This window comes from Manis javanica, chromosome 2 (genome assembly GCF_040802235.1).
Source record: "Manis javanica isolate MJ-LG chromosome 2, MJ_LKY, whole genome shotgun sequence".
Taxonomy (NCBI): domain Eukaryota; kingdom Metazoa; phylum Chordata; class Mammalia; order Pholidota; family Manidae; genus Manis; species Manis javanica.
In genome coordinates this window covers 32,411,119-32,430,112 of record NC_133157.1, presented here as the reverse complement: position 1 = coordinate 32,430,112, position 18,994 = coordinate 32,411,119, and the positions used below count along the sequence as shown (strand labels likewise).

The 18,994-nt window shown below is 46.7% G+C and overlaps 1 protein-coding gene across 4 annotated transcripts in view; it reads left to right on the top strand.

The window, feature by feature from the left end:
- The window catches only part of TMOD1 (tropomodulin 1), a 93,537-nt gene that overhangs the window by 54,923 nt on the left and 19,620 nt on the right, over positions 1–18,994 (top strand). For 3 of the 4 annotated variants that reach the window (XR_012127234.1, XM_073227289.1, XM_073227287.1), the window contains exons 8-9: positions 2,469–2,612; positions 15,167–15,311. Coding sequence is in view for 3 of the 4 variants with exons in the window: in XM_073227289.1 (XP_073083390.1) it covers positions 2,469–2,612; positions 15,167–15,311 (289 nt within the window). In the remaining variant the exon portion in view is untranslated. Of the gene's footprint in view, positions 1–2,468; positions 2,613–4,467; positions 4,742–15,166; positions 15,312–18,994 lie in introns of those variants that run through there. The other variant, XM_073227292.1, reaches the window with a different exon arrangement.

Sequence of the window (18,994 nt, the reverse complement as noted above, 5' to 3'; positions counted from 1 at the left end):
ATTCCACTGTGCTCTGAGAGCAGAAATTATAGTTCTATTTTTTAAAACTTCTTTTGTTCATGTGGTTCCCTACACCTAAAGATGCCTGCGCTTTACCCTCTGAGGTACTCTCCACCCTATGGGATTATCTCAAATCCCACCTTCTCCAAGAAGCCCTCCCTGCTGCTTGCTGCTGAGATTGCTCCCCTGCAATGGCCCACACTCTGTGGCTTGCTGGAGCACCTGGTTTGATGGTCATTTTCGTACTTGTCTGGCTTCCTATGTTTCATGGCTCAGAATGTGGTCTAAAGTGTTTGTTAAAGTGTGTTTCATGACTCAGAATATGTTCTATCTTGATGAATTTTCCATGTGAACTTGAGAAGAATATATATTCTGCTATTGTTGGGTGAAGTAGTCTATGGATGTCACTTATATCCAGTTGATTGATGGTGTTGTTGAATTCAGTTATGTCCTTACTGATTTTCAACCTCCTGGATCTGGCCATTTTGGAGAGAAAACTGTTAAAGTCTTCAACTCTAGCAGTGGATTAATCTGTTTCTCCTGGCAATTCTGTCAGTTTTTGCCTCATATAATTTAGCACTCTGTTGTTAGGTGCATATACATTAGGGATTGTTATGTCTTTTTGTTGAAGACATAAATAAAGAATTGACCCCTTTATCATTATGTAATACCCTTCTTTATCCTAGATAATTTTCCTTGCTTTGAAGTCTACTTAGTAGCAATCAAGTCTTTCTGACTTTTAAAATAGATAGGACAATGTCCTTCAGTATTTTTGAAATGACAGAACTAGATCACAGTCTCTCATTGCTACTAGTGGAGAACCTCTGGATAGATGACTTCTGATCTCAGGAGATCTCCAGGGGATCCTGGGTTTGCCCATGGAGACATGGATCAGAACCCAGCACATCCGTACTGGCACTCAGCTCAGCTCCATGAATGTTTATGGGAACTTGACTCTGTCAGGCCAACAGCTGATATCACCCATTCACGCCAGTAACCCGTTGTGGGATACTGAAATGCTTCTGGGCTAGTTGGTAAATAGGCTGCCAGGGCTCTGTATGTGCCCCCACTGCCTGCCCCTGATCCTCTCCTGACATCCCATTCTCCCAGCATGAAAGAACCTCCAAGACCTGCTCAGACAGCAGCATGTCCACTTGGATCAGCCTGGTGCACTTGCCGACTGGTAGTTAAATATTTTGATTTTAAGGCCTAGGCAGGCCTTTCCTGGGGAGCAAGAGAGATGTTGTGGAGAGAACATGGTCCCTCCCCTCAGCCTACACAGATCACAGAGAAAGCTGACGTGCCATCCTAGGAGTGCACAGAAGTGGAGGGAAACTAAGGGAGTGCTGGTCCCAACAGGGAAGGGTCTTGGGGGTTAAGCCTCATGTAGGCTTTCAGCAAACAGGGGCAGTGAGAAGGGCCTTCCTGGCTCTGCGCATCATTTCAGACAACCAGGGCCCACCAGTCATACATCTCGGGCTCTCAGCTGCTGGTGTCTGCTTTCCTCCCTGACATATCATTTCCACCAAGTGCTAATTACCTCATTTCCTTCAGAGGCTCTGATTGTCATCTGCACCCCCTGGCTGGATTCCTCTGAAACGTGCTGGAGCCTCCTGATCTCGTCTCCTCCCATTTGCCCCGGTCACTTGCCCTATGCGGTGGCTTCCCAGGCTTCCCTCTCTGCTCTCTGCTGTTCAGTCAGAGAACAATGACTCCACGGAATTCCAACAGGGAAATAGAAGCAGCAAGTGGAGAGTATATAAAGAGGTTGGGACTCCACTAGTCACTCAGTGGACAGTGATCAAGGACATACAATGTGCTGTGCACTGTGGATACCATGGAATGAATAGGTGCATTTTCATCCCACTGAGAGTATGCAATCCACTGGCAGAGAACACACCAATACAAAAACACGTCTGAGCAGAGGAACACAAGTTCCATGACAGAGGTTATGGATAAATTCTGTGATGTGCAGGAGGGCAGGGCACAGCTAGCTGGGGGTATCAGTAAAGGCTCTTAGAGAAAGAAGCATCAGGAGTGGCCTTGAAAGACAGGCAGGGTTTGGACAAGTGAAGCAGAAAGGAGGGGGCATCTGGGTGGCGGGACAGGTGAGCACCAAGCAGCAGGAGTGCACCAGGCCTGCACAGTGAGCCCCGCTGCAGGGGAGCTGAGCACTGAGGTCCCCAGGGGGGCAGGGCCAGGAAGCAGAGGCTGGATGCAGGCTACAGAGCATGGAAGCCCTGGTGTGGGTTTGAGAGCCAGGGCAATTGAGGGCGAGGAGAGACAGAGCTGTGCTTGGTACCATTATGGAAATTGTCTTGCCTGGTCCCTGGCTCAGACAGCATAAATGTGCACTGGACTCTTGCTCCCTGCAAGGCTCCCCCAGTATTTTAGGTGCTAGCCTAGAGGGCCTCCAGCCTTGCCCAGGGTGACTCATTGGTACCCTTTCTTTACTCTGGTGGTTCAAGGCCCTTGCTGAGATGCTCAAGGAGAACAAGGCATTGAAGACGCTGAATGTGGAGTCCAACTTCATTTCTGGAGCTGGGATCCTGCGCCTGGTGGAAGCTCTTCCACACAACACTTCTCTAGTGGAACTGAAAATTGACAACCAGGTAAAGTGGGCGAGGGTCTCCTCATGTCCTTCACCACGTGACACTCACCATTCTGCACTTTGCCACATGTTGCTGGATAGAGTAGATGCTGCTGGGGGTAAAAGCCCCAGAGCCCAGCTTTAAGGCATCTCAGAGGTCTCCACACCCTCCACCATGCTCACAGTCCTTCTTCATCATTCCTGTCAAGTGCTCTTCCAGCTTCTGCTTGTACACCCCTGGTGATGGGGTGCTTACTCCTTACCAAGATCACCCCTTCCATTCATAGTGAGAATATCCTCCCATATAGCCAGTAGAAATCTGCTTTCTGTAAGTTTTGTTGGTTGGGCTTATTCGGTTCTCTGCTGCACATGGGACCCAACTGGTGCACAGATCTCATAAACCACTGGAGTCTTCCTCAGCAGGCTAAATATCTCTGTTTTCTTCAATCGCACCCACTCAATGCACTTTTTTTTTTTTTTTAGTATCATTAATCTACAATTACATGGCACTCAATGGACTTTTGAGTCTCCTTACCATTGAGGTTACTCTCTGGGCATATTCTAGTTTGTCTTTATCCTTATGAGGTTATCATTTCTCTATAACTTCTGTAATTCAGTCATTTATTTTCAGGGCAACTCTTCCAGTTCTGACTCTTTAAGATGATGCTAATAACAATATCTCACATGTAAAATATATTGTACATTGCATGTGTTGAGGGTCTACTGTGGGCCAGGCTCTGTGCTTTGGACCTTAGATCTTCCCAACAGGATGTGTGTATTCTCTGTCTCAGTTTGCAGAAGGGAAAACAACTCAAAGTGGCTAAAATAAGCAACTTAATAAGGAAATATAATGAAATTGTCAACAGTGGTTCTCCCCAAATGAGATTATCTATACTTTTTACCCTTATTGTAAAATATTATAAATATCGAGAGAAGTGCATAAAACTTAAATGTATAGCTTAATGAATCGTAATAGGCAAGTAACCCCTGTCTAGGTCAATAGCTGAAACATTACCAGCCTCCAGGAGACTTTGACGGTCCTTTACAATCATAAGCCCTTCAAAATCTTCACAATTAGCCCCCTACTTACTTTCATGCCTCCATGTCTTTGCTGTCACTTTCCTCTCCACCTGGAATGTCCTCCCCTGCTCCTACTTCTTCTCTGCCTGGAAAAATCTTTCTCTTTCTTCTGGATGTAGTTGAAGCCTCTTCTTTCTCCCAGTGGTGTTCTAGTCAGCCTGAACCAGCTTGCCAGAGCCGACTGTGTTCATTTCTACGCAACTCCACGTCAGTCGTGGCACAGTGGTACCTTGAAGTCACTCCCGATGGGAGTATTTACATTATGGAAATGGGCAAACACTATAAATCCAACCTTTATTTTTTTTTCTGAAAGTCAGCAGCCAGCATATCACTAACTTCTCCCGTCAGTCTGCCATCAGACCTCTAAGCCTCCCCCGAGAGTTAGGTTCTCCCTCCCAGTGTTCTCCTGGCAATTTGGTTGCCCTGTGAGCTTCTCAGAAATCGGTGCTATCCCCGAGTTATATCCCAGTGCCCAGCTCAGAACTTGGCCTCACAGTGGTACTTGGGAAGCTGGGCTGCCTGGCTGGCTGTGTATGTTGTTCACTGCACAATGAGGTGGCAAGGCACGAAATCCAGCGCACACTCTACTCTCCAAGTTTTGGTATGGGGCTTTGTTCACCCAGATAAGGCATTTTTTCTAATTCATACAAAGAAAGCACAGGAGCAGCCTGTCATGTGAACTTGCTGCACTGGAAGCCTCGCCTCTCTCGCATGCCAGGGGGCTGCTACTGTACCACCCGCCCCCAGCCCCTCCCCACCCCACCCTTTCTGCCATCGCTGACCCTGCTCTGCTGCAGGCAGGAGGGATGGAGCAGATAGAAGAAAAACATGCATCAAGCTTGACAGCAGCTCTGGGCCAAGCCCTGGGATTGGCTACTCATGTGACTCCAAGCCTAGCCAGGCAGCCTCAGAGTCTGCCCAGCGTCACCTGAAACCTGACTCCTGGGGCAGAGTGTGGATCAAAGATGACCCAGAGCACTGGCTTCAGGTCATTGGGTGGCAGCTGACAGGGAGTGAGCTGCCCCCTTCCCTCTCACTGCTATTCCCCCAAAGCCCAGAGCCAGAGCCAGTGCTGACCACCCCCCCACCCTTGCTGAACACCCTGGTGTGAGAAAGTTCAGTTTCCTCACTTGTAAAATAGGGATAACAAGAATCTCTGCTTCTAAGGTAATAACAGATATTAACTATGGAGTTGTTAACTTTTAAATGTACTTCTATAATTTGTATAAATATTTGTAAATATACTAAATTTAAACCATATACATAGTTATAAATACTTTGTATTTATAAGTACTTTATAAATAAATAATTAGAAAAATAAAAACTTTTATAATTTTTCCAAAAGTGACCTGCGGAGTTCACACATTATCCGAAGAGTTAACTTACTGAGCAGGTGCCACTACCCCAGTTAATGCTCACAAAGACTCATGGGAGTCTCACAGCCCACCCCTATATTGTGGATGAGGAAACTAAGGCCCAGGCAGGTCATCTAACCTGCCTTAGGTCACACAGTAAGTAAGTGACAGAGGCAAGATTCAAACCCAGGTCTGTATGACCCCGGAGTCCATGAGCCATGCAGGCCTGGCCTCTTGAGCCCTGGTTTCGTGTGGGCCTGCTCAGCTTTCTCCGCAGTCACTTTCCCTCCACGCTAGAGCAGAGGGCTGGTCACTGCCTGGCCTTCCCATCCCAAGAGCCTCTTTTTTGATTCATCTCCGTGTTTGGTGAATGCTAGCTGCACCCCATGGCTGTGCTGGACTCTGTAATGTGGAGGCTCCAACTCTGCTCTCCAGGGAGTTCACGCTGGCTGGGAAGACAGACAAGTACAGAAATGACCATCAAACCAGGCTCTCCAGCCACAGACGGTGGGCCATTGCAAGGCAGCAATTTCCTGTCAGCAGCAAGCAGCAGGGAGGGCTTCTTGGAGGAGATGGGGTTTGAGATAATCCCATAGGGTGGAGAGTCAGAGGGTAAAGAGGAGGCATCTTTGGCGTAGGGAACCACATGAACAGAGAGGAGAGGAAAGCCGTGGAGGCCATCCAGACCAGCTTAATGGTGCCACAGAGGAAAACCAGAAAGGGAGCTGGAGTCCAGAGGACCCTGAGCGGGTGGGTCGAGTGAATGTGAGCAGTGGACTGCCGTCTGCACCAGTCAGAGCTGCTTTCTGGGAAGATGGTTTCTGGCTGGATGGGAAAGGATCAGAAGCAGGGAGGGCATCAGGGCCTGGGAGACTGGTGGGGGGCTGTGACTACCCTTGGGGGTGCTCCTGTGAGCTCGGAGTCCAGGGTTGGCTGGGGAGGGAGGGTGGGATGAGCCGGTCTCGGGGAGGGACTGTGCTGGCCCAGGCCAGCGGGTAAGTCCGAGGAGGCCTGGGCTCAGCCAGCTGCCTTTCCCCAGGCACCCCAGCCCCGGGCTCTGAGGATTGTGACAAAGAGAAGGTGGTGAGTGGCATTTGATTTATTCCTCACTCTTGGCTAGTCACTGAAGTCTTCAGAGGCCTCAGCCCCTGCGCGGGTAACCTATGTCCATGAGTCTCCATCCTCCGTTTCCCTTAAAAGGCCAAAGAAAGGGACTTGGGGAGTTCTACCCAGGGTGACACGGAGCCTTGCAGTCTGGCTTGGGGCACAATTTGGGAACTAGGATCCTGGGGCTGTTTGTTTACTCAACCAGTCTCCCTTTATCTCCAAGCAATGCTCTGTTGCCGCCTGCAGTTGCCTTGACACACAGCGGAGGGTGGGAGGGGAGGGGGCCCTGACTAGAGCTGGCGGTACTGAGAATACACCTAGTCCAGCCTCCTTTTACAGGTGGGGTAGCTGAGGATGGGAGAAGGGCTGGGATGTGGCTGAGGTCACGGATCAAGTTAATGTCAGAGCTGGGTTGGAACTGAGGTGTCCTGCCTTTCAGACAGGCTGTGTTTACGGATGGACAGGAGAGACCCTCTCGGCCCCCAGACAGCAGGCTCCACACGTGGATGCCTGCCAGCCCCATCCATCCCCATGCTGATTCTCTGTCCCTCTTGCTCCACCTCCTCGGTCCCACAGAGCTCCTTCCCCAGGAGCCTCAGGGCACAGACAAGGCCTGCAGGCTGATGAGGAGATGTGCAGTGTCTGGGCCAGTACCTGCCAGATTCCTCACTCCAATATTTGATAGTGTGGATATGCTTAATATTTTGTAAAGAAGCTAAAGGAAGTGGATTGTGTTTTCTTGTTTTTCCAGATCAGATTATTTTCCTAGTGGAAATAAGTTCAGGAAGAAAACAGAAGATAGATGGAAATAGGATCCTGAAGGTTGTTACACAGGGTGACATCCCTTTAATTTGAGATTACACGCTCATGGCAGCCAGCTAACTTGTTAAAAATGAGGCTGACTATGACTTTTGGTTTTGCAAATTAAGGAAAACACATTCTTCAAAACAAAGAGAGCATATGTTTTGACCAATCATGCTCCCTCTTCTGTTCCTTATATGTTTAGCTTCTAAGCAACAGCTCTTGGTGTGGGCATGATTTTTGTGTTTGCTGTCTCATTGTGTATTATAGTAATTCAGCCTGGGAATATTCAGTCTCCAGGAGAGGACAGGCATGTGTCACCATCTCTTCCTCCAAATGCCAATTATGTTCTTTTATTCACCTCACTTCCCAGTGGAAAATGAAATAAAGGCAGTGGAAAATGAGGGGGAGTGGAAATGACACAGTTAAAACCCTTTTCCTACAGAGATTAGATTGAATCAGAATAAAGATTTGTTACAACGACCATCTCACACCATGTCAGGCCCTCACTGGAGGCAGCACTCTGATCTGAAAAGCCTGGAGCTTTCCAGACAGGAGACCAACTGACCCAGGGACTGTCTTCAAATTTCTTACACTTGCAGCCAAACAAGGAATTAATCCCCCGTAAGCCTCAGCTCTGTCCTGTCCTTGCTGTGTAATGAGGGGAAGTCACTTGATATATCTATGCCTCAGTTTCCATACATATAAAATGGGAAAAATACTCATCTCACAAGATTGTGAGAGGGTTTAATGTATTGATCTCTTATTCAGAACCCAGCATGGCTTATAGTCTTCTTTCAATAAAAGGGAAGTGATATGTCTATTGTTAATTAGACCAGCAGTGATAGACGGGTGAGGTGCGGAGGACTGACCTCTGAGAGATTCTTTTTTTTTCAGGGAACAACTGTTTACCCCTTTCTTCCCTCCTTTATTCTTCCTTCCCTCCTTATATTTACTTTTTTTATTAAAGTGCAATTTCTATATGATGGCAAATACATCTTAAGTAGACAGCTCACTGGACATATGCATATATATATACATCTGTAATCACTACTGAGATCAAGAAAGAGAACATTTCCAGCACCCTAGTAGGCTCTTGTGACCCTCCCAATCAATACTCTCCAAATGCAATTATATCCTGATTTTTAGCACCATAGACAGTTTTACCTGTTTTTTTTTTTAAGGTGTCATTGATATACACTCTTATGAAGGTTTCACAAGAAAAACAATGTGGTTATTACATTCGCCCTTATTACTGAGTCCCCCCCATACCCCATTGCAGTCACTGCCCATCAGTGTAGTAAGATGCCACAGAGTCCCTATTTGTCTTCTCTGAGCTATACTGTCTTCCCCGTGACCCCACATACACCATGTGCACCAATCATGATATCCCACAATCCCCTTCTCCGTCCCTCCCCACCTGCGCCCCCACCCCTCCCCTTTGGTAACCACGAGTCCCTTCTTGGAGTCTGTGAGTCTGCTGCTATTTTGTTCCTTCAATTATGCTTTCTTGTTATACTTCACAAGTGAGGGAAATCATTTGGCATTTGTCTTTCTCCACCTGGCTTATTTCACTGAGTGTAATGTTCTCCAGCTCCATCCACATTGTTGCAAACGGTAGGATTTGTTTCTTTCTTATGGCTGAATAGTATTCCATTGTGTATATGTACCACATCTTCTTTATCAGTTTTGCCTGTTCTTAAACTTCATATAAATGGAGTTACATGCTTAAGTTGTTTTGTGTCTGGCATTTTTTATTCAACACTGTGAGTGTATCAGTTATCTATAGCTGTGTAACAAATTACCCCCCCACACACAAAAAAAACTTAGCAGCTTAAAACAATAATAAATGTATATTAGCTCCCAGTTTCTGAGAGTCAGGAATCCAGGTTTAGTTTGGCTGCATGATTCTAACCCAGGATCTCTGATGAGACTGCAGTCAAGGTGTAGTCTGAAGGCCTGGCCGGGGCTGGAGGAAATCACTTCAGGCTGGCTCCTTCCATGGCTGGAGGCAGGAGGCCTCAGCTCCTTGCCATGTGGACCTCTCCGGTGGGCTTCTTAAATGTCCTTACTGTATAGCAGCTAACTTCTCCCATAGTGAGTGATCCAAGGCAGAAAAAAAAGAGCCACAACTGCCTATTATGAGCCAATCTTGGAAGTTACGTGGTCACTTCTGCCATTGTCACTAAGCACAACTATGCTCAAGGGAAGGAGTTTTGAAGGGAGGAGTATTAAAGAATTTTCAGACATATTTTAAAACCCCCACGCTGAGAATCACCTATAGATTTGGCCAGAAAGACCTTTCTAACCAGCCAAGCTACCCAAGGATAGAGCAGGGCACCTGAAAGGGAGATGTGCTTCCATCACTGGGGGGGTGTCAGTGGAACAGAACAATTTGACAGCTGTGATATGGAGGAAATTTTAATGTCAGCCGGAGTTTGGGGCTCTGGAGTTGGGCTGAATAATTCCCATGGCTCCTTTCTGTTGTTTTTTCAAGCAGCCCCAGTTGTCCGTATCTTCCAGATCACAAAGGAAAGGCCACGATTGGCCCCATCAGATGTATCAAGGGAGTTTCTTGCTGCCCAATTTGCCTGCGGCTGGAATGGGCTGCTCAAAGCCACCAGCTCTAGGTCACAGCTCAGTGCCACCGGGGTCATTGGTGCTTTGTTAAGTGGTGCATCTGATCATCCTCTCATCTGACTGATAATCTTCAGTCACAGGAAAGGCATGGGGACGTGTCACACACTGCTGAAGGGCACGTCAGCGTTTATACCTTGTGGCGGGGCAGTCACAATTTTAATTCAAAATATGCCTGGTTTTCAACCCAGCAACTCCATATTGCTACAGAAGCCTCCCTGCCTCCCTGGCAAAGTCCTCCACCACACTGTGTGTGATGAGGGAAAATGGAAGCAAACTAAGTGCCCATCTGTTCCAGGGCATCCCATGAAGCCATGAAAAGGAATGAGGTGCTCTCCAGGTGCTTACTTAGAAAGAGCTTCAGAAAATACTAAGTGAAAAACGCCAAGTTGCAGAACAATGAGTATAGGGGTGAATCCATTGAAAGAAAAGAAAAAAAAACATAAGGAAAATCTGCATCTTTTTACTATATACTTCATAGAAAAAATTCCCACCCCGTTGGCCATGGTGGCTGCCTCTGTGGGAAGGGCGTGAGTGGGGGATAGTGATGTGAAGGGAGAATTTCATTTTACTCAGTCTGTTTTAGTATCATTCGAATTTTTAATAATGCGATCACCATTATTCACAATTGATTTATGTAATTCTTAAGCAAATCTGGAGGGGGGCAAGAGTTCTTCCCTGACCCCCTCTCCCTGGCCCTGCTGCCAGGGTCTGCTGTTGTCAGACCTGGCATGACCCCCGGTCCCTCCCCAAGGGGTTCCTAATTGCCTGTCACCCACTGTCAAGGTTACCTCCTGATTTCTTAAATGTCATCTGAGTGAGCTTTTCACAGACTCATAGAACACAGGTCCCAGAGGCCCTAAGGTCATGGAGCTTAAGCCTTCCCCATTCAGAATGATGTCAGGAGACCCTAGGAGACAAAACATGATCTGCCCTTGACTTGCACACCTCCAGTGATGGGCAGTCTACTACCCTACCATCCTTTCCATGGGCAGACACTGCCGATGGTTAGACCACAGTCCTGTACCCTGAGCCGAACCCTGCTGCCTGTCACTCTTCTCTTCAGCCCCCCTTCTGTCCACGCTCTCTCACAGCCACTTGGGTGAGGCGGGATCTAGCAGGCTCTGGAGTGAACTGCCTGTATTCAGACTTAGTTCTGCGGCTGACCAGCTCCGCGATTTGGGGGAAATTTCTTAATGCCTCTGTTTTTCATGTTCCTCCCCTATTATAATAAAATAGGACATATTCCATAGGTTTATAGGAAGGAGAAAACAAGCTAGCTAATGAGATGTGCTTGTGACATTGCCTGACAAACAATAATCACTAGATAGTAAGTATTTGAAAGAGAACTGAGAGACCAGAGTTTTAGTCCTGACTGTCCCCGAGCCCTCCTCCCTCATCTGTCAAGTGATTGAGGACTTCTAGTCTCAGAGACCCTGAGCAAGGGAGGGCCTGATAATGAAGCAAGTGTGAAGTTTCTTAAGATGTATGCACATTTTCTATTCTGCTGTTTAATGTAAGTATAATGGCTCTGGTCCAATATTAAAGCTCCAGAAAGTCCCACCATGATTACTGATAGAATCCTGTATCTTCTCACACATACTGACATGTCTGTGTGTACCCCCGAGATGCTGGATGCTAGCTTGAGAACATGGGCCTAGAAGATCCTCTGAAGTCCTTTGCGCCCCAGGTCAAGGTCAAGCCTTGGCTTTGTCATTAAGTAGAGGGAGCACAGTCCAGCTTCCTTCCATATGCTGGTTCAGTTTGCTCCTCTCTAAGATGGAGGTGCCATTCCTGCCTGCCCTGCCCACCTTCCAGGGAGGTAGGGAGCAGTTTGCATTGGGATGCATCATATTCTGGACTGAGCAGCACGAAGTGTGGGCTTCACAGAAGCAGCCCCCGCAGTCCCCAGCAGTCCTCCCACTCAGGGGAGACCCGCACTTCCTGAGGTTAGCCTGTCCTGAGAGCTTTCCTAGCAAGTGACCTCAAGGAGAGGCCAGGCTTCCTGCTAAGTGGGGTTGGGAGGACCTGCCAGTTCCTTCCTGAGATCTCAGATGGTCTCTTTAGCATCTGCCAGGCCAAGCCGGCCAGAGCCCAGGACTGTGCTGAGCCTCCCAGGACAATCCTGAGCTTTTCCCAGCACTTGCAGGAGCCCTGCCAGCTGGGCTGGTGGAATTTCACCAGCACCCTTCTGCATGCCCTAGTAGGTGTTCCAGCCCCATCTGAACCCACATGAGCTCTGGTGAACTCACAGTACATGGCAGGACTTCTCTGTCAAGTCTTACCTGCATTTCCATGCTTATCCTTATGGAAGCTTGGCTGATGTATTTTCCCAACCCTCCTGTATTGCTGGGTGCATGAGCGTGTTCCTATTTCCTCCACTCAGTTCCTCACCCGTGCCTTGGAGGTACTGGGTACTGTGTGCTATCCAAGGACTCACAGTCTAGGGTAGCACTATCCACAGAACTTCCTGTGATGATGGAAATATTCCATTTTCACAGACTGAATTTTAAAATTTATTTCATTTTAGTTATTTAAATTTAAAGTAAAAAAAAAGGTAATCCAAATAAAAAATGGGTAGAGGATCCAAATAGATATTTTTCCAAGGAAGACATACAGATGGCCAACAGACACATGAAAAGGTGCTCAACATCACTAATCATCAGGGAAATGCAAATCAAAACCACAGTGAGACAGCCCCTCGCACCTGTCAGAATGGCTATTATCAAAAAGAAATAACAAGCATTTCTTGCACTGTGGGTGGGAATGTGAACTGGTGTGGCCACTGTAGAAAAACAGTATGGCGGGTCCTCAAAATATTAAAAATAGGGCTACCATACAAGCCAGTAATTCCACTTCTGAGTATTTACCCAAAAACACAACTGAAAAAGACATGCACTTCTATGTTTATTTCTGCATTATTTACAATAACCAATATATGGAAACAAATGTCCATTGATAGATGAATGGATAAAGAAAATGTACATATATGCAGTAAAATATTACGAAGTCATAAAAAAAGAATGAAATCTTGCCATTTGCAACAACTTGGGTGAACCTAGAGGGCATTATGTTAAGTGAAGTAAGTCAAAGAAAAATGCCGTATGATTCTACTTACCTGTAGAATCTAAAAGAAAAAAGCCAACCTCATAAATAGAGAATAGATTGGTGATGATTGTCAGAGGTAATGGGGGAAGGGAGATGAAATGGGTTGAAAGGGTCAAAAGGTACAAAATTCCAATATAAAATTAAGTCATGAGATGTAATGACAGCATGGTGACTATAGTTAATAGTACTGTATTACAAATTTGAAAGTTTCTAAAAGAATAAATCTTTAAGGTCCTCTTTGCAAGAAAAAAGCATTTTTGTTACTATGAATGGTGAGGGATGTTAACTAGACTTACTGTGGTGATCATTTCACAGTGTGTACAAATACTGGATCATTATGTTGTACACTTGAAACTAGTATGATGTTATATGTCAATTATACCTCAATTAAAAAAACTTAAAGAGCTGCATGTATCTAGTGGCTACTGTACCGAACAACACAGGTCTAGTTGGAGAGACAGATATGGGGGCAGGGGACCCTAATAAGGCAGTTGGACCAGGCTGGGAGTAGAGAGGGACAAACAATGTGTCACTTGAGTGTGGAGAGGGGAAAGATTGTCCAGGGGTCAGGATCAGGGAGGGCCCACTGGGGAGTGGAAATTTTCAACAGGTGTTAAAGCAGTAGGAATACATGGAGGAACACAGGAGGGTAAGGCATTGCACGTGGCGGTAGGAGGGCACGTGAGCTTTTAGAAGTAAACGTCTGCATGCACCCGGTACCATGTACCAGACCTCCTGGGGTAAACAGGCTGGGTAAAGACTGAGAGGGGAAAGGAAGGCAAGGAGTAAGGAGTGAGCTGCTTAGGGCCTGAGTGCCAGGCTGAAGAGGAGGTGGGGCTTATCCTGTTGGGTATGAGGGAGTGAGCTGAGATGCTGTGAGTTGGGCACAAAGCCCTGAGGCCATAGCAGGCTGTCACAGTCAGCAGCAGCAGCTGTCAGCAGTGGGAAGCGGTTGGTGGTAGCTGTTAGCTGCTGCTTCACATCAGTTTGAGGGTTTTGCTATCTTAGATCTACTGATCCATGAATATAGGATATTTTTATATTTATTTAGTTCTCTTTATGTATAATGCTGTTTTGTAGTTTTCAGTTTACAACTCTTTTATAAAATTTATACCTAGGTATTTTTTTGTTGTACATTTATGTACAATCTTAATTTCATTTTTGGACCATTTGTTACTACTGTAAAGAAATACAACTGATTTTTATGTATTGTGGATTCCTTAGGATTTTCCAGATGCAAAATTGTGTCATCCGCAAATAGAAATAGTTTGCTTCCTCCTTCCCAATGTGGACGCCTTTTATTTATTTTTCTCGCTCAGTTGTCCCTTGTAGAACCTGCAGGACACTTTGGTAAAAGTGAGCGTCTTTGTCTTGTTCTTGCTCTCAGGGGAAAAGTCTTTAACTACTAAGTAAGATGTTAGCTTGCTTCCTATCTTTTCAACCTCTTTAAGATTATGTTTATGTTTTATTATCTTATATACATGGTAACAGAAAACTGAAACAAGACAATATGATAGAAAGAAGAGAACAAAGACTCCCCCATATACCACTACCTTAAATAGACTTGCAGGCCCTTTCAATGCACATGTGTGTGTGTGTGCGCGCGTGTGTGTGTGTATGGGCAATATAGGTAACTTTACATAAATATGACCTGTTTTGTAAGTAGGCTTTTTCTTTCTACCCAACATTGTTTGAAGGCCATCTTTCCAGGCCAGTGACCAACGATTTTCATCATCATTTTACAGCTGCCCTTGTTCTGTTGTAAAGCTGAATTCATTATTTAAACAACTCCCTCTTGATGAATACTTGTTTCCCCTTTTTTCCCACTATGGTAAGTGACTCATGAAAAGCTCCCTCCTCCCCAACACTGTGCACCATCAGGTTTTCCTTTCCTTTTCTTTTGATCTTCCTCGGATGATCACTGTAGATTTTGAGGGTGGGGAACTAACACGATCAGAGTAGAAGCTAACTGTGGCATTCCCAACTTACTCTGAGACCTTGGCAAGCCCTTTTCTCTTGCTGGGCCTCAGTTTCTTCATGGGTAAGTTGTTTGTCTAAATGACTGGCTATCAAACCTGGCTGTATACTGGAATCACCTGGGGAGTTTAAACCTGAGATGCCAGAGTCTCACTCCCAACGATTCTGATTTAATTAGCCTGGGGTATAGCCAGGGCAGTATGGTTTTTAAATCTTGAGACTGGATAATTTGAAGGTCCTTCCTGCTCAGATATTTTAAGAAGGCTGCTGTGGAGAAAAGATCTGTTCTTGGCATCCAACAGCCCGGGGTTTGATTCCCAGCTCATTTACTCCTGGCTGTGTGACCTTTCAGCTTCTCCAAACTTCCCTCTGCCTGCTCTTGGAGGAGGGGTCAGAAGGGAAGAGGGCAGCATAGAATCCCCACCCACAACTCAGGTTTCTGCAGGTAGGGAAGGGTTAGGTCCTGCGCAAATGGAGTAAGTGGTGACTGTTGTTCTTTTCTTGATCAAAGAGCCAGCCCCTGGGCAGCAAAGTGGAAATGGAGATCGTGAGCATGTTGGAAAAAAACACAACGCTTCTCAAATTCGGCTACCACTTCACCCAGCAGGGGCCCCGGCTGCGGGCATCCAATGCAATGATGAACAACAACGACCTTGGTGAGTGGAAATCTGCTCCCTACCCACCTGCCTGCCAATTTTCCCACCTGTCCTAGGGTAATGGCAGGAAGAATGCTGCTGATACCAAGGGAGTCCTCTTCTTGAGCCTGACTTTCTCATTTTCTTGTTTTCTGTGTTCACACCTTTGCCTCCTGCCCTACACTGTGAGCACCTGGGTCTGCAGGCGGTAGGGCTGAGCCCTGTCCTCCCCACAGCACGGGGCTGCACCCGGAGCGTGCCCTCAGCGAGACAGGGCACAGGCTTATTGTCACTCTTTCCTGAACACCCTTCTCTGAACTCAGAGTCCTCTCCCAGTCATACAGTCTGGCTCTAGTCCCAGTTCCCAAAGCCACCAGCCAGCACTCCCACCCAGAGCGCAAGCCCAGGAGACTCCACGTTACTTTTAAGGTAAAGCTGAAAGTATTGACTTCATAGTAAAATAAAACAGACTGCATTAATTTAATGTCAATTAAAGGCATAGTTTGGTTTTTTTTCTAAAAGGAAAACTAAAGAAAATGTCACTATCTTATGAGCAAATGTCAAATAGGTATGCAAGTCAGTTGAAGGAGAACGTGAGCTCAATCATTGGCTTATTTACAGGAGCCAGTTGTTCTCAACCTATATGTGTAGTTATTTACTATGTGTATTCCTGCTGGCTGCTAAACTTGATATAGTGTCCAAAAACAAGTATGTCTGATAAGGCTATAGGAAAATAAGAGAAAAAAACAAGAAAAGGAGTAGGTCTAATATGTTAAAATAATTGATCTTTACAATTATCTGTGTTTCCTAGAATCAAGGTAGGGGGAAAACCAAGCAAGTTACTTGGTTTTGAAAGCATAATGAATTTAACAAAATAACAAGAAAGCTGCTTTCTGGGACTGAATGATGAAATAACTGTTTTCTAAAGGGCAATGTCTTCAGTGAATTTTTCATCAAATTCAAACCTGCTCTACACAAAGAGCTTAATATGAAAGCACATCTGAACCTGAGACCAGGTTAATACATGGAGACTAGTGTGGGTACAAGGCAGGTGGTCACAGAACCTGTGCATCAGGGACTACAGAGCTACGCACACAGGCGCACCCACTTGAGACTGAGTTACTCAATTCACCAAACCTGTGTCAAAGTCTACAGGGTGCTGGGTGTTGAAGATACAGGTTTTTGCCTGTAAGGATATCAGAGCCCAGAGGCTGTTCATTCATTGCTCACTCCATGTGCCACTTTTTTTCTAGACCTGCAGGTCTGAAAAAGTCCATAAAACAAACAAAAAATGCATCCAGTGTCATGGTGTAGCTGAAGTGCCCCTATTTGAATAAAATAAGAAATGTAAATAACTAAGAATCATGATTATTATGGTGTAAAGGAGGTGATAGTTCCACTAAATTGCTGAGGAAGGCCAGGCAATCTAAATTATCTTGGCTCAGCTGTGATCTGGCTTCAGAGCCAGGGCTTAAAAGCCTTGAGTTCTATTCTGGTATCAGTAGCCTCACATTTTTTTCTCTCAGCTAAGATTGGGTTTCTTATGTGCCTCTTGGTGCCTATCTCAGGGCGAACCCAGCTTTTGTCTTCCCTTGGCAAGATGGTCTGGAGGTCTTTTTTGGAGAGCAGAGGTTCCAGATGATAGAGGTCAAGAGTGCTGCAGTGGGAACACCAGAATTAGCTGGAGGTTGGATAAAATGGCTCCGGAGGATGCTCCTGGTCCTGAGCATCTGATTTCAAATCGAGCCCAATTCCAAATCCAGGGACTTCCTCAGATTAGGGCAGGTCCCCGAGTGCCAGGGCTGGTACGGACTTCAGGCTCACCCCTTCAGCTCCCTTAGGGGAAACTGAAGCCTCTGGGGGTGGTGTCCTGCCAGGGCAAGTCACCCAGTTGTTAGTCATAGCAAGCATGTTTGGAGCAACCTTTGTGTGCCCAGGACTGTGATGGGTGACATAAGGGGGGAGAGGAAAGGCCAGGTCCCTGACTCAAGAACCTTTACAACGTTTTAGTGGGCAAAAGACTCAAAAATATGCCTAAAAATTCAGGAATGCCTATAAACTGTATCCAAACAAAGGGAGGAAATGATTTGAGAGGCCAGAGGCCAGTGAAGCAAAGCATCCTAGTTGGGGGGTGGGCCTTTAGCTAGCCTTGAAAGGAAGAGAGAGGTTGTGAGGGAGGTCAGGAGGCCTTCCTCGTGGGGGTACTAGCAGAGGCAGAGAAGCAAAATGGTAGGACCCAGTCTGCAGGAGAGACAGATCTAAAAGGATAGAGCAACTATTATAGGTTGTTAGACCTAGAAGGGAAAACAGGAACTCCAAGGGAAGGGCATTCCAGACACAGGGAGCAGCATGGGCAAAGGAAGGATGACGGACAGGTATGTGATTGACAGGTGCACAAGGAATGGGGCTGTGCGGAGGCTGTGAGCCAAAGGCCTTTAGTGCCAAGCTCAGGAGTTTGGTGAGGAAAGCAGGTGAGAAGCGGGACTGTGGCAGTCCCCTGTACAGGAATGACAGGCAATAAAAATGGGCCTCTTGCTTACCCCAGGGAACTAACTATACAGGTGTTCCTTGGGGTTTTGCACAGAAGGCATTAGAGCAGAATCACAGAAGTGATTACACACAGCATTCAGAGTGCCAACTGGTGGGGTAGGATTTCCAGCTTTAAAGCAAATTTGTGCCCATCTTTGGCTAATTTTTGTAAAAGAAATGCTTCTGATTCTCTTAGTACATCAGTTTCCTCCTGCAAATTTTTTTTTCCAACACCATGTTTTCAACCCACTCTTGATGCTCCAATGCAGATATGCTTTCCTGTTTTCCACCTGAGTATTTTTATCACAAAAGTCACCTGTGGGCCTGGCCTAGCTACTGAGGTTGTAGGCAGTGCCAAGGGAGGGAGGACAGAGGGGAGGAAGCCCACCTTTGGGGGTTCCATCTTACTCTAGCCTGCCTTTGTGCTGGCTCCTGGCCCATGTGTGGGCTGGGCTTGGCCTGCCTGCGAGGTGGGGGGCTCCTCCTTGATGGATGGTCAGTCCCCAAGGCCATGGGGCAGCCAGTGCCTCTGCAGACAGGCGGCCTGCCTGGGGCCCATCCTGGCTGGCGAAGCCATGGTCCTTCCCACTGCGTGCAGGGAGCTGTCCACAGAGCGCTGTGTGGGAGAGAGTACCAGCACCGTGGTGTCAGGAGGCGCCGTGGGTCCCCATCAGTGTTTTCCCACAGTGATACCTCAGATGACTCCTATCTCCACACTATTTATAGACGAGCACCAGGCCAAGTCGGCTCGCAGTTTCTGTAAATCTGCCACTGAAGCTCTCTCCACTTAATGAAATCTGGTTTGCAGACTCCAAGTTAAGGCTTTTGCAAGTGTGGGGGTGGGGTGGGGAGGAGGAGTAACATGTTTCAAAGCAGAAAACATGTTCCTAGGGGAGTGGCTCTTCCACTGTATTCTCAGGAAGACCTTTCGAAGAAGCACTGCAGACACAGCACACCGCCCATCAACTTAGTCAACTTCTCCCAAACCCATCGCAGCAAAGGCATTACTGTCCTCACAGCCATTCGAGCTACAAATCCCAGTCTCTCTGATGTTGCCCCCATGCCAGCCCGCCAGTCACCTCCTTGCCATCCCTGTGGCCCTGCCTCATGTCAAGCCCTCATCCCGCTCACCTCCAGCATCCCAAAGCTTTTCCTATCACTGTGCTTAGAGCACT